At 35.9% G+C, this 13,810-nt stretch overlaps 1 protein-coding gene across 1 annotated transcript in view; it reads left to right on the top strand.

Annotated features, from left to right (window-relative positions):
- LOC127414103 (potassium channel subfamily K member 12-like) overlaps window positions 1-7,470 on the top strand; it is a 48,717-nt gene extending 41,247 nt beyond the window's left edge. The window contains exon 2 of the mRNA XM_051651848.1: window positions 6,578-7,470. Within this exon, the coding sequence (XP_051507808.1) occupies window positions 6,578-7,470 (893 nt within the window). The remainder of the gene's footprint in view (window positions 1-6,577) is intronic.
- Window positions 7,471-13,810: the final 6,340 nt, after the last annotated feature.

The following is a 13,810-nucleotide window of genomic DNA, read 5'->3' as shown; positions in this document are numbered from 1 at the left end:
TGGAGGATCGATGATGATCTGGGGGTGCTTGCAAGGCTGGAATCGGGCAGATTCATCTTTGTGAAGGACGCATGAATCAAGCCACGTACAAGATTATCCAAGAAGAAACCTTGCTTCCTACTGCTCTGACAATGTTCCCCAACTCTAAGGATTGGTTTTTCCAGCAGGACAATGCTCCATGCCACACAGCCAGGTCAATCAAGGTGTGGATGGAGGAGCACCAGATCAAGACCCTGTCATGGCCAGCCCAATCTCCAGACCTGAACCCCATTGAAAACCTCTGGAATATGATCAAGAGGAAGATCAAAGCCGAGCTGCATGAATTTTTGCGCCTGGAGTGGCATAAAGTCACCTAACAGCAATGTGAAAGACTGGTAGAGAGCATGCCAAGACGCATGAAAGCTGTGATTGAAAATCAGGGTTATTTTCTTACTCTTCCTAAGTTAAAACATTAGTATTGTGTTGCATATGAACTTTTCAAACCCGCATTATTCTGTCAGTTTGGGAGTGAATGGGAATTTGATTACCTGTGTAATCAGCTCTACCCAGGGGAAAATTTAATTGCTCAGAGATTGCTCTTTCATCGTTTAGGAGACTTAATGACTTTCTTACTTAAGTTTCATATAAATGTCAGCTTTTTCAGATATTTCCCCTAAAATTCCTTTGGTGAAATTAAAATGGACACAAATGAAACAGTTGTTGACATACAGTAAGAGGACAGAGCAATTAATGTGTATAGCATAGCTCAAATCATTTGGAAGAATTTTGAGATATGTTCTGAGTTCATATTGAAAAGACTTCAGATTGCAGACTTTGGTGTCTTGACATCTTGTAACCCGGTCCTTTGCATCACAAGTGCAACGCTCGATCAATGTCGATGACATTAGATGTCATAAGATAGCATTGTATGAGGAACAGGATGGGAAAAAAAAGTATTTATGAACTGATAATATGCAGTTTTACTACTGATTTGTGTAAAAAGAGGATAAAAGTAATTGTTGATGTAGTGCATACAATGTTCATTTCACCAGGAATCTACCACGATATGCACAATGAACCACATAAAAACAAAGAATGCATCAGTAGATTCATTTCACGATCCTTCAGGGCTGCACAATGGTGATATGGTCATATGTGATTAATAAACTACAAAAGGCTGCGATTAAAGACTGATAAACATGGTCTGTGTGCTTCAGAATAAACAGGTGACACACTGTTCTGTAGTTTTTGCAAACCTTGTTCATTCACTAATTTCTTAGTACAAATATACAGTATAAAGGTAAATAATGCTCTTTAAATAAGTCTCTCTGGGCTTAGACTGTTGTGTAAAGACCTGCAGGTTATTTTGGATGTGTTTGCCTCTGCAGTACTCTGTTTTTTTCTCTTTCTGTCCCCAAAGTCTCTTGAAATCTCAGTCTGAAGTCCTGCCTCTGAAACAGCACACAGAATCAATGGTTTGGGGCCGGAGGTAACTGAGATTTTAATGAGATAGAGCTGAGTGGCCCTTGGCACACTACACCTCAATGCCCTCTTAACAAGAGCACTCTCCATGCCAGGCCAGTGGAAAAAAGAAAAACGAGAAGGGGTAAATTAATTAAAGATGAACCACTAAGAGGTTAGATTTGATCCTGTATGTTTTCTCCTCATAAAGACCTTTGCCTGATTGTGCCATGTGGTTCTGTGCCAGAGAGAATAGGCTATTTTCAGACAAGCTCACTGTGTCTTGCCATCCAAATGAACACTTTTCAGCTCATTGTTATGTTTTGCTGTATGTTTGTGATTGTATAAAAAAATGTCACTTGTGTTTATTGGATAATAGTTCAGCACAAAGTCTCAGGGTTTGCACAAGATGTGCTTCTAGCACACACACATTTGCTTATTTTTGCATAGACACTGAAATGCACAATTTTGACGTATTGACAGCATTTAAACATAAATAATTTTGCGTATGAACAAATTTAGACATGTACAAATGTTAAGAAATCCTTTAAAATTGGTTGATTTTATTGTATTTAAAATCAGTTAGATAAATTAAATGTTCAGTGCCATTACTTTAATTTAATGCAGTTGGCGCATTTACCTAATTTGACATTATAACGTTTTCTTTCTCTTCTGTGTGATTTCTAGTGCATTATTAAAGGAATATTCCAGGTTCAGTACAAGTTAAGCAATCGATTGCATTTGTGGCATAATGTTGAAAAATTAATTTCGACTTGCCCATCCTTTTCTTTAAAAAAAGCAAAAGTCGAGGTTTCAGTGAGGCACTTATAATGGAAGTGAATGGGGACAATTTTTGGAGGGTTTAAAAGCAGAAATGTGAAGCTTATCATTTTATAAAAGCATTTACATTAATTCTTCTGTTAAAACTCGTTTATTATTTGATTTGTTTAATTCATTGTTTATACAGTCATTTTAGGGTTTTAGGGTTTGTTGACATTATATCGTCATGGCAACGAAGTTGGATATAGTAAAATTGGATATAAATTTACACAGAAAGGTTAGTAAGTGATTTTATCACACTAAATTCATGTTTACATGCATATTGTTGATGTCTTGTGGCTATACTTTTGAAAAAGTGAGTATTTTAATATTAAAAAATTGACCCCCATTCACTGCCATAGTAAGTGCCTCACTGTAACCCAGATTTTTGCTTTTTTTAAAGAAAAGGAGGGATGAGTCAAAATAAATGTTTGTGGTAATCAACATTATGTCACAAATGCTGTCGATTGAGATGAACTTGTATTGAACCCGGAATATTCCTTTAAACTTGGTTCTGTAAATGGCATCACTTTAACTTAGACTAAACTTGTTAAAATGAATAAAAATGTTGTCTTCATTTAATCATTACTTAATCATAAAATGTTTATTTTGTTTACTGTGGGATACAAAAGGAGTTTTCTGAAAATACTGCTGTGGCTTAAAAAAAGAATATAAAATACACCACAAAAGCATCATCAAATTATCAAAAAAGTAATCAATTTTATTCATGCACTATAATACAAATCTTTTGTTAAGGGATCTAAAATATCTATAAAATAGGACGTACCTATACAAATATATTTTTAATTTGGATTCGTAAGTATTTAAAGCTGTAAATACGTAAAATCATGGATGTTTTAGATGCTGTCAATACGTCCATATTGTACATGTCAGGGTAAATTTTACGTATGAATGCCTATAAATAATAATGAGATCAGAACGGCCCCTAACAATACATAATGCACACTCATGTTATTACAGTACTTTACAGCACCTGCATTGTTATTCTGCAAACAATGTTGTTTTTTAATCTTCTCTACACTCTTCTGCAATTAATTCAGCTGGAACCACTTCACACATGGACTCATTTTGTAGATAATTTCAGTTTTAGCACATGTAGATAAGAGCTTTCTCTAGTCTACTGTGTAAGCACACTTAGGTGCTCTATCTATTTTTGTTTAAATAAACCTTATATAAACTTTTGATAAACTTAATACTTAAAACATTACTGTGGTGGTAATAAACCTCAGTACTCAAGGGGACGATTTACATTAATGCCCACTATAGTGCCCCATGCAGCACTGAGAATGAAATGTGTACCTGTGTTCAAGGTTGGGAGGGTTACTTTTAAAATGTATTCCACTACAGATCACAGAATACATGCTGTAAAATGTAATCTGTAACGTATTCCGTTAGATTACTCAAGGTCAGTAATGTAATCTAAATACTCTGGATTACTTCTTCAGCACTGGTAGATTTTTTCACTTGTTTTGACTATAAAAACTCTGTCAGTACAGTAAGACAAAATACACATTAAAAATACATTCTCTGAAAAACCGAAATATCTTATGCAGTGTTGTTTCTAAAACAAGATTAATCAAATAGATCTTGTTTTAAGGATTTTTAGATATTTTTACAGGAAAACAATACAAAAATTATTATCAAGAATATGATTTTTGCCCTAATATCAAAGGTCTTACTAGAAAAAAAGAAATTATGATCCAACGTGAATTTTCTTGATAAAAAAATATGATCGTGTCTGGTAACGTGTGCATGTAAAATGGCTAGAAATAGCATTTTAGCTTAGCGTAAAGCTGACAATTTACACAAGGTTTATTTCTATTTCTTCTGCTCCAAACTTACTTCAAACTTACTTCTCTGTCTGCTCGTATGAATGTAACACATCATAAGAAAGTGTTTCACCGCTGTTCAAATGCACTTTGGATCGCATCATTTATATGTAGAAATGTTTTCCATCTGAAAGGACTAAATATTAAATGAAACAAATGACAATAAAATGCAAAGTAATCTCTTCAGTAATCTAAATACTTTTTGAATGTAACTGTATTCTAATTACCAATGATTTAAACTGTAACTGTAGTGGAATACAGTTACTTATATTTTGTATTTTAAATACATAATCCCGTTACATGTATTCCGTTACTCACCAACCCTGCCTGTGTTGCATTATGAATTGTGTTCTAACACATTTTGAAACACAGTCACAGATAAAAATTTGGATGTGTAGCTAGAAACGTTCATCTAAGCTAACCTAAAACTTTTGCATTAATTTATTGCTGCATTGCAAGCACTGGTATTTCCTTCAGGAAATGCAAATCACATTTTGTTCTTCTCCCATTTTCTCTCACTTTAATCAGTCAAACTGACAAAAGTCTTAGTGCTTTATCTATTTCTTCCAGGGATCTTTTAAGTATTCAAACTGCTCATATGTTTCTCTCTGCACTGATATTTTACCACTAGAAAACAACCCCTAACATACAGCACTCTAAATCAATTGCAATTACCTGTCATAGAGCAACTAGTGCAATCCCTATGGGGAAATATATGTTGCAGCATTTTTTAAAGGGCAGGCTTTATTGGAGTAATCAAATTTTGGGGATATCAACATTTTTTTTTTTTTTTTTTTTTCTTTTTTTTTTAAAGCATTTGCAGTCATGTGATCAGAACAATGGCCTGAGACTTACAGGTCAAGATGCAGTGTTGGCGAAATGTAAGTCACCTGCTGTAAATGTTTTCTATCTGCAGTCTTTATGTCCTTGAGTTCATGTAAGCCCATCAGCTCAATGTTGACCTGTTTCCTTAAATCTCTTACTGTATGAACGCATGTTTTCCACTCAAGGCCAAACTGTTAAAACTCCAGTGAGTGGGTTTTGGTCAAGTGTTGATCAGAGATGAATGAACTTCCAGCCTTCGCCCAAACAGCGGAATCATCACAAAATATATATATATAAAAAAATGGCTGATGACATTCCTCTTCCGGGAGCACTTCACTTTTAAACGTATAACCTTATTGGGTGATTGTCACAAAAAAAAAAAAAATATGTCAGGTTCTTATTTCATACCCCCCCCCCCCCCCCAATAATAATAATAATAATAATAATAATAAATTATATTTTGCAACAAAAATTAAGCCTATTTTTAAAACGATTAAGATTTTTTGCATTGTAAAATTATTATCATTGCAATTATGCATTTAAAAGAATATTCTGGGTTTATTTTTTTATTTTCTCCCCTTTTCTCCCTAATTTGGAATGCCCAATTCCCAATGCACCCTAAGTCCGCGTGGTGGCATAGTAACTCGCCGAATCACAGTTGCCTCTGCGTCTGAGAGCGTCAATCTGCGCATCTTATCACGTGGCTTGTTGAGCGCATTACCGCGGAGACGTAACGTGTGTGGAGGCTTCACGCTATTCTACGCGGCATATTCGACTCTACCCTCCCTAGTAACCGGGCCAATTTGGTTGCTTAGGAGACCTGGCTGGAGTCACTCAGCACGCCCCCCAGACTATTCTGGGTTTAATACAAGTTAAGCTCAATCAAACAGCATTTGTGGCATATTGATTACAATTTTTTTTTTTACATTTGTCTCATTTAAATCATGGTTACAATAAGGCACTTACAATGCAAGTGAATGAGGCCAGCTGATAAACATAAAAATACACACTGTTTCGAAAGTAGCTACAAGATGTAAACATTTTATGTGTTGGCATAATTTTAGTGCGATAAAATCGCTTACTAACCATATCTGTATAAAGTTATTTCCAATATTGCAACTTTGTTTTCATGACGACATAACTCACATTAATATCACTTTACAAGCATGTTAACATAAGGTTTACATCTTGTGGCTATACTCTTGAATTAGTCTGTATTTCAGTGTTTATAGACTGGCCCCATTTACTTACACTGTAGTAAAAGTGTGTTTCTTTTAATATATTTTTTTATAAAAAATGTTTTTATAAATGAGGGATGGGATTGGGCTTAACTTGTACCGGAACTGAAACACTCCTTGAACTCCTTGAGATTCGCACCATCACCTTATATTATAATATTATACAACACAATCTTTCTCTACTGTTCTGCAAGTTTTTATATTATTGTACTATTCTAGTACTCAGTTGAGTTTGCCACTGTAGTACTACTTTTGTATTGCTTTCTCCCTTGAATTAATCACTTATGCTTGTGCTATTCTCATTTTTAAATCACTTTAAATAAAAGCATCTGCTAAATGAATATGTAATGTCTTTTCACTCCAGCTGAACGATGATCTAATCAGCTCTTCTGGTCTATTCTATAGGCTTTGGGATGACCACCCCTGTCACAGTAGCTGGAAAAGTATTCTTGATATTCTACGGTCTGTTGGGTTGTGCGGCCACCATCCTGTTTTTCAACCTCTTCCTGGAACGCATTATTACCCTGCTGGCTGTGGTGATGAAGGCTGTACGTCTACGCCGTTTGCGGACCAGTGGTCTTCTCCCGCCGGGGATCTGCCAGGACTTTGCCGCAAGCACCCTGCCCGGCTGGAAGCCCTCCGTCTATCACGTGATGCTGATCCTGGGTTTGTCAGCCATCGTGATCTCTTGCTGTGCATCAGCCATGTACACTCCCGTGGAGGGTTGGGCGTATCTGGACTCACTCTACTTTTGCTTTGTCACCTTCAGCACGATTGGTTTTGGGGATTTGGTGAGCAGTCAGAGCGCCGCATATGGCTACCAAGGGTTCTACCGCTTGGCCAACTTCCTCTTCATCTTGACTGGTGTATGCTGCATCTATTCTCTCTTCAATGTCATCTCCATTGTCATCAAGCAAGTTCTTAATTGGATGTTGGAGAAAATGAGTTGTTTGTGCTGCCAACGGTGCAACAAAGCAAACGCCTTTTTGGGACGGCGCAATGCCATCCGGCCCGGCTCACGCCTCAGACGGGGACGCTTCGGACAAACAGCGGACTCCTCGAAGACCTGCGATAGTGACACGGAGGGCCGGAGGCTCTCGGGTGAGATGATTTCAATGCGGGACCTTACGGGATCCAATAAGATCTCGCTGGCCATCATGCAAAAGCAGCTCTCTGAATCAGCCAACGGATACCCGAGAACGGTCTGTGGAAGCTCACGGCAGAACGGCTTCTCCGGTGGCGTCGGTGCTCTGGGAATAATGAACAACAGACTGGCGGAAACCAGTGACTCTAGGTAGAAGGAACCTTTGCCCTACCTGGGTAAGAATATCAAAAATAGTAAAAGACAACTTTGGAGAGGGAAAGCACACCAATTCACTCTGGAATTGATTTAGTTTGAATTTGCTCACTCTGCATTGAGTTTGTGTAGATCAGCATGGTATGCATGGACTGTATACGGTATCCATTAGGATTGTGATTATGTAATCATTAGGACTTTTGGATTGTGACTTGCTACAGCTTGTGATAAGAACGAGTACTAGGAGATGCAAAACAAGTAAGTGACTTTACATTATCAAGTACATCAAAGGCAGCAAAGCCTTACCTTGAGTACCCAATTCACATATTCTGGAATTTGTACACAATGCTGTACCACATCAGCTGAACCTAAAGAAAGGTCTAGACTTAGACTTGACTATTGATGCTGTGGCTTTTCACAGGAGCTGAGAAGTAGTTTTTTTTATTTTATTTTTTTTATACTGTATCTCAAAATGGTAAAGTAGCATCCTTTTTAATCAATTTGGATAGCACACTCTATTTACAACTATGCATCATCTCCATGCCACAAACATACAAACATACTGACAAGCATATTTGTCCATCTTTATTTAGCTTTAGTTAAGGAGAAATATAGAACAAAAGACTTTGTAAGAGTTGCAAATGAGAACAGTACGCAGATTAGAATGTATCAAGTGGTAACACTTTACAATAAGATTGTAGTTCTAAATATGTTAGCATTAGTTAATGCATTTGGTATCATGAACTAACAATTCATTCCTAATTATTCATCTTGGTTATTGTTAATGTATAAAAAAGAATACAATTGTTCACTGTTTGTTCATGTTAGTTCATATTGCATTAACAAATGTTAATGCATACTTTTCATTGTAAAAAATGCATTAGTAGGCTATATGTTGATAGTAGCATCAACCAAATGCTGTAAAAGTTTTGTTCATTGTTAGTTCATAATGTTCAATACAAGCTCAATCGACAGGATTTGTGGCATAATGTTGATTACCACAACCTTTTCCAAAACTCTGGGTTACAGTGAAGCACTTACAATGGAAGTGAAAGGGGCCAATCCATAAACATTATGACAAATTGCTAATGTTCCTCATTCGTAAGTCGCTCAAAAGCGTCTGCTAAATGACTAAATGTAGGCTAAACCTTAAAATACTCACTGTTTCAAACGTATAGTCACAAGACGTAAACAATATGTGTATTAACATGATTTTATTGTGATAAAATCACTTTCTAAACGCATCTGTGTAAAGTTATAGCCAATTTTACAACTTTGTTGCCATGGCAACTAAATGCCATAAACCTTAAAATGACAGTTAAAACGATGAGTTAAACAACTTTACAACTCAAATAAAACACGAGTTTAACAGAAGAATTAATGTAAGGGCTTTTATAAAATTATAAGCTTCACATTTCTGCCTTTTAACCCTCCAGAAATTGGCCCCCATTCACTTCCATTGCAAGTGTCTCACTGTAACCTCGATTTTTGCTTTTTTTTCAAAGAAAGGATGGATGAGTCTAAATTAATTTGAGTGGTAATCAACATTATGCCAAAATGCTGTCGATTGAGCTTAACTTGTATTGCAGAAATATTCCTCTGAAAAATACAACCATACTGTAAAGTGTTACCGATTAAGTTTGCGAGTCAAACTATTTGTAAAGTTTCCTTTATAGAACTAGTTATGTAAACAGCTTAACAGGGAAGTCTCTTTCAATAAGTCCATTCATCTTTTACTACCCTGTGACCCAATATTGGATAACTTAGAAATGATATGAACAAAACATTATCTGATAGTTGAAACAGATTAGTACTAACTAGAACTGACAAATCTTACTTACTGTTTCCTTGCATTAGCATCTTGTCAGCTCGACTATCACCAAATGTCCCAAATTTCATTGAAATTGCTAAACGGAAAGCACGTTTTGTTTCCCCATACAAAATGTAGAACCCATAGGTTTGTTGCAATTAAATGGCTCTCTAGCTTTGTTGAATATGGGAGTGATCTAGTTTTGTTGCATCATACTGCAGTGTAGATTAGGTGTTAAGGCTATTTTTTTTCATGTGCCGTTTTGTCTCGCACAGTCGAGCGCTCAGCCTTTCAAAGTACACCCAAACTGATGCGTTTTTACGTGCACTATGACAGTCGTTAGGCGCATGTGCAGATGATGCTCATAGACAGGGACTGTCTGCTTGTCTAGAAATCTGGGATGCACATGGAAAGTCAACATGTACTCTGTGCTGATCATGAAATTTGCGTCACGCATACAGTACACAAGACTTAGCAGCACACAGAAAACCGAAGTATACTTTGGCCCTTCAACTGTTAATCAGAGGTCTGCTGCTGTGAGGTTGTGGGACTCTTTAGAAAGAGTTACATTCATCTGTGCTATCAGGATGGGTAAAACGCCCCAGAGACAAAAGAATCTGTATAAGATAGCCCATTTACTGTACTCCTTAAAATCTGTGTTACTGTCAATAGGAAGTGCCATTGCTTAAACAAATCAGCTTAAGGTTTTGCACTCTCACAGTAATGAGATACCAATGAGCTGAGCTACAGAACTTCAAAGAGTAATTTTGTTGTCCCCCAAAGAGGCGATAGTAGGAGCTGGAGGGATGGAGTGAGGCAGAGAGAACAAGAATAAAGTGAATAACCCCCAAGAGAAAAAATTAGTCATCTATCAGCACAGAACAAGACTTCCAGTGGAGCTCAGAGCGCTCGTCTTCCAGATCGTTACAGACCAAACATTTGTTATAACATATTATTAAGGGTGGCCGCAGGCATATGCAAACACCTTTGGATGGTGTTGGCTGCACCTGCCATTGACATGTAACTAAGTAGCACATCATCACTATTATGTAAAGGAAGCTCTACTGAACTGAAAAGTAATGGTAGTTGAATGGTCATTGAGAATGAAATATGATAATGAAAAGACTTGCATACTATAAGGTTTGACAGTGTGTTTACATGTACAGTCTTACACGGATTATGTCTAATAAACCGATAATTTCATGTAAACTGTGTCATACATGGTTTAAGCAAAATGATACATTTTTGCCCATTCTCCAATTTCGCTTTGGATGTAGACTCCTTCAGTGTTTAGTAAGCATGTTCCATGTGCACACATTGGACGGTCTGGCGTCAAAACTGGAAAAGGAAAACCAATTATTTCAAAATCTCATTTAAATAAGGCAGTTTGCATTGTCAGTTTGTTGATTTGCATGCCCAAAAATGTAAATTCTGTCATGTAAATAATTTACTCACCCTCATGTCGTTCCAAACCTATATGACTTTCTTCTTACATAAGAACATTTTGAGCTAAAAACAGTGCAAGTTCTCAGGTGCACAAAGATTTTCACTGCAAAATGGCTTAAATTGCTGTATGTTTTTCACCAAAGCCAACTGTATGCATTCAGAACATTTGGAATATGGCACAGGAGTCATATGGACTACTATAATGATACTTTTGGGTGTTTTTTTAATCTGCCATCATATTGAAAAGACAGTCCATGATATTCGTTATTTTGTGTTCTGCATAAGACAGAAAGTCATGCTTTGAAAATACATGAGAATAAATTATGACAGAATTTAAATTTTTGGGTGAGCTATTCCTTTGAAGTCAACATGAAGCCATTAGCAATCCATTTTACCTCCATAATCTGACATATTTCCAAGTATAACAGGATATTGAAGGGTGTATTATTGTTCTATGGAACACGTGCACCAATCAATTGTGCACAATAAGACATATTAAGTAAGTAAATAGGGTAAATTTTGATTTAATGTTGAAATTTCAAAAGTTGTTTAATCATGAGGTTTTTGACAGTGTTCAGCCTTTTGTTGTACATGTAAACACACTTAGTATGAGCGCGCCTAGGTTTTATGGCATATAGTAATCCATTAACATACTCAACGCTTAGAAGTACTGTCTTTTCCCAAATGATAAATCAAGAAACTTTACCAACTATGATGAAAACCACTCAAAAGGTAATATAAATGAGCAAGTTGAAGAATTGCAATAGATGCTTATCTTGCAGCATTCGAGAATGTAGCAGGCAGACACGATGCCAGTGTGCTGCAAACGGACAAGCATAGTAAAATCCTGACATAGTAACAGGAGAAGAGGGAGAGAGACAGAAGAAGGGAAGACAATAATGTCCCTTGGGTCTGATAAGGCAGCAGATGTAGTTTCCATTAGTTTGCTCTCTCCTGGTGATCTTCACAATCTCTCTCCTGCACCACAGAACAACAGCTTGCATTGTTAGCTTGTTAACTACGGACTACAGCTGCATTCACAAAACAAATGCACAAACAACCCTCATGTACACTGTATATGTTTTTGTCGTTTTCAAGGGAAAATATCAAAAAATTGTAAAAACAAGATACAATTACTTGAGAAGCTTAATTTGGATATTGGGTGTTAAGTCTTGTTTTCAGAGAAATCAAACTAAATGTAGTGAATTTCATGCTTAGAAGAAGAAAAAATGGTTTACCAGTGGGGCAAAAATACAAATAAATAAATAAATAAATAAAATAATAATAATAATAACAATTCAAAGAAACAAGTTTATTTTTCTTATTACGTTGGCAAATATTTTCTTGTTTTAAGCATAAACCTCACTAAATTTGGTTAAATTTCTCTTTAAAAAGACAATAGCAATAAATTAACCATGGTTTTACTACAGTAACCACTGTTGAAATACAGTATGGTATTTGTAGTAAAATCGTCACCACAAAATTTACCATGGTTTTACTACAGTAACCATATTTTGACCATGCTGTTCATAGTGAAATTATAATAATACAGGAAAGCGAAAACTATGGTAATTAAAATCATATTTTTGTGGTTACTATTGTCTTACTACAAATACCATACAGTAGTCCAACTATGGTTACTGTAGTAACGGTCAGTCCTTATGAAAATTAGCATGGTTTTACTACAGAACCATAGTTTATCCAGGGCATTTGTAGTCAAACCATAATAACCACAAAATTAACCATAGGGTTTTTAAATTAACTACAGTCAGAACAATATTATTATAGTAAAACCACTATATGGTTACCACAATATTACTATAGTGAAACCAACTATACTGTAACTGTATCTTGTTTTAATGATGATTAGATATGTTTGTTTGAAAACAAGACAAAAATACTGAGTAAAAAATAAAAAGTTTCACTCTCAGTTCACTCTCTCCACTGTAATCATTAATACCTGTATCTAAACTAACGTTCCTGTAAATAGCGTGCTCCTGAGGCACAGTGTAGTAAAGTAGAACAATTTCAGTCTTTTTGCATATTGCAAAGGGAACTGTGAAGATTGCGGTATGAAGGTTGCGACTCTTGCTTATAACATAAAACCTCAGGTAGTTTAATCTTCTAATGTAGTTTTCTGCATGCTACTATGGTAAAGCCATACGAGAGGCACTTACTTGTATCTCTTATAGGTCTATTTTTATATACAAATGTATACAGTAAATGTATTATTTCTGCCAGTTATGGTGTTCTAGGATCAACAGACTTGATTAATCACGCTTGAAATGTAAAGACGACCAACGCGCTTCATGTCAGATGAGTAGAATTTAACTCGTTACATCAGGAACTGAACATATTATAGCGCACGAATGATGTACATTTAAGAGAGGGTTTGGAGACATAGCTAACAATGCAATGGAAATGCACCTCAAATAAAGTCTTGGTATGAGTCTGAGAAACAGGTAGCAAGTTTTGGGAGTGGCATCTGTATTTGAAAGAGCCTTTGAAATAAATATTTCAAATAAACATATTTAAGAATAAGTTTGTGCTCTTAAAATGCATGCATGACTCGATAATTGCCTTATTTTGTTCCTCAACCATGTAACTGTAATGTATATCTTATTTATGCTGTACAGTAAATCTTTTGCATTATGCAAAATGTATCTCCATTGATTGCAATGGATCTAACTGAACTAAAGTCCTCCAGTTTCCCCAGGAGTTTGGAGGTCTGGGAATTTCTCAGTTGTATATACAGTATATATATTCATATTTACTTGTCTTTTTGTAGCCCCTGAAACTGACTAAACTAACTCATCTATCATGTTTCAGAGTTTTACTCAGTCTGTGTTACTTTTATGTTTCATTTCAACAGCAATATAAAGCCAAACAAGTCCAAGGTTGCTTATTTTTATTGTGTTATGTTAGCTGAAAACATTTTGGTAAATGCACGACTCGCAACATTAAATGTTACACACATAATAGAATGACGTATTGAGGTTATTATATATATTTTGCATAAAGACAATGAAGCCTACAATTAGGCCTATTATGATTTTTTTTGCATTGTGATATTATTTTCAGGGCG

The sequence above is a fragment of the Myxocyprinus asiaticus genome, chromosome 23, assembly GCF_019703515.2.
Source record: "Myxocyprinus asiaticus isolate MX2 ecotype Aquarium Trade chromosome 23, UBuf_Myxa_2, whole genome shotgun sequence".
In the NCBI taxonomy this organism is placed as follows: Eukaryota; Metazoa; Chordata; class Actinopteri; order Cypriniformes; family Catostomidae; genus Myxocyprinus; species Myxocyprinus asiaticus.
This window is presented reverse-complemented; position numbering and strand designations above follow the sequence as displayed.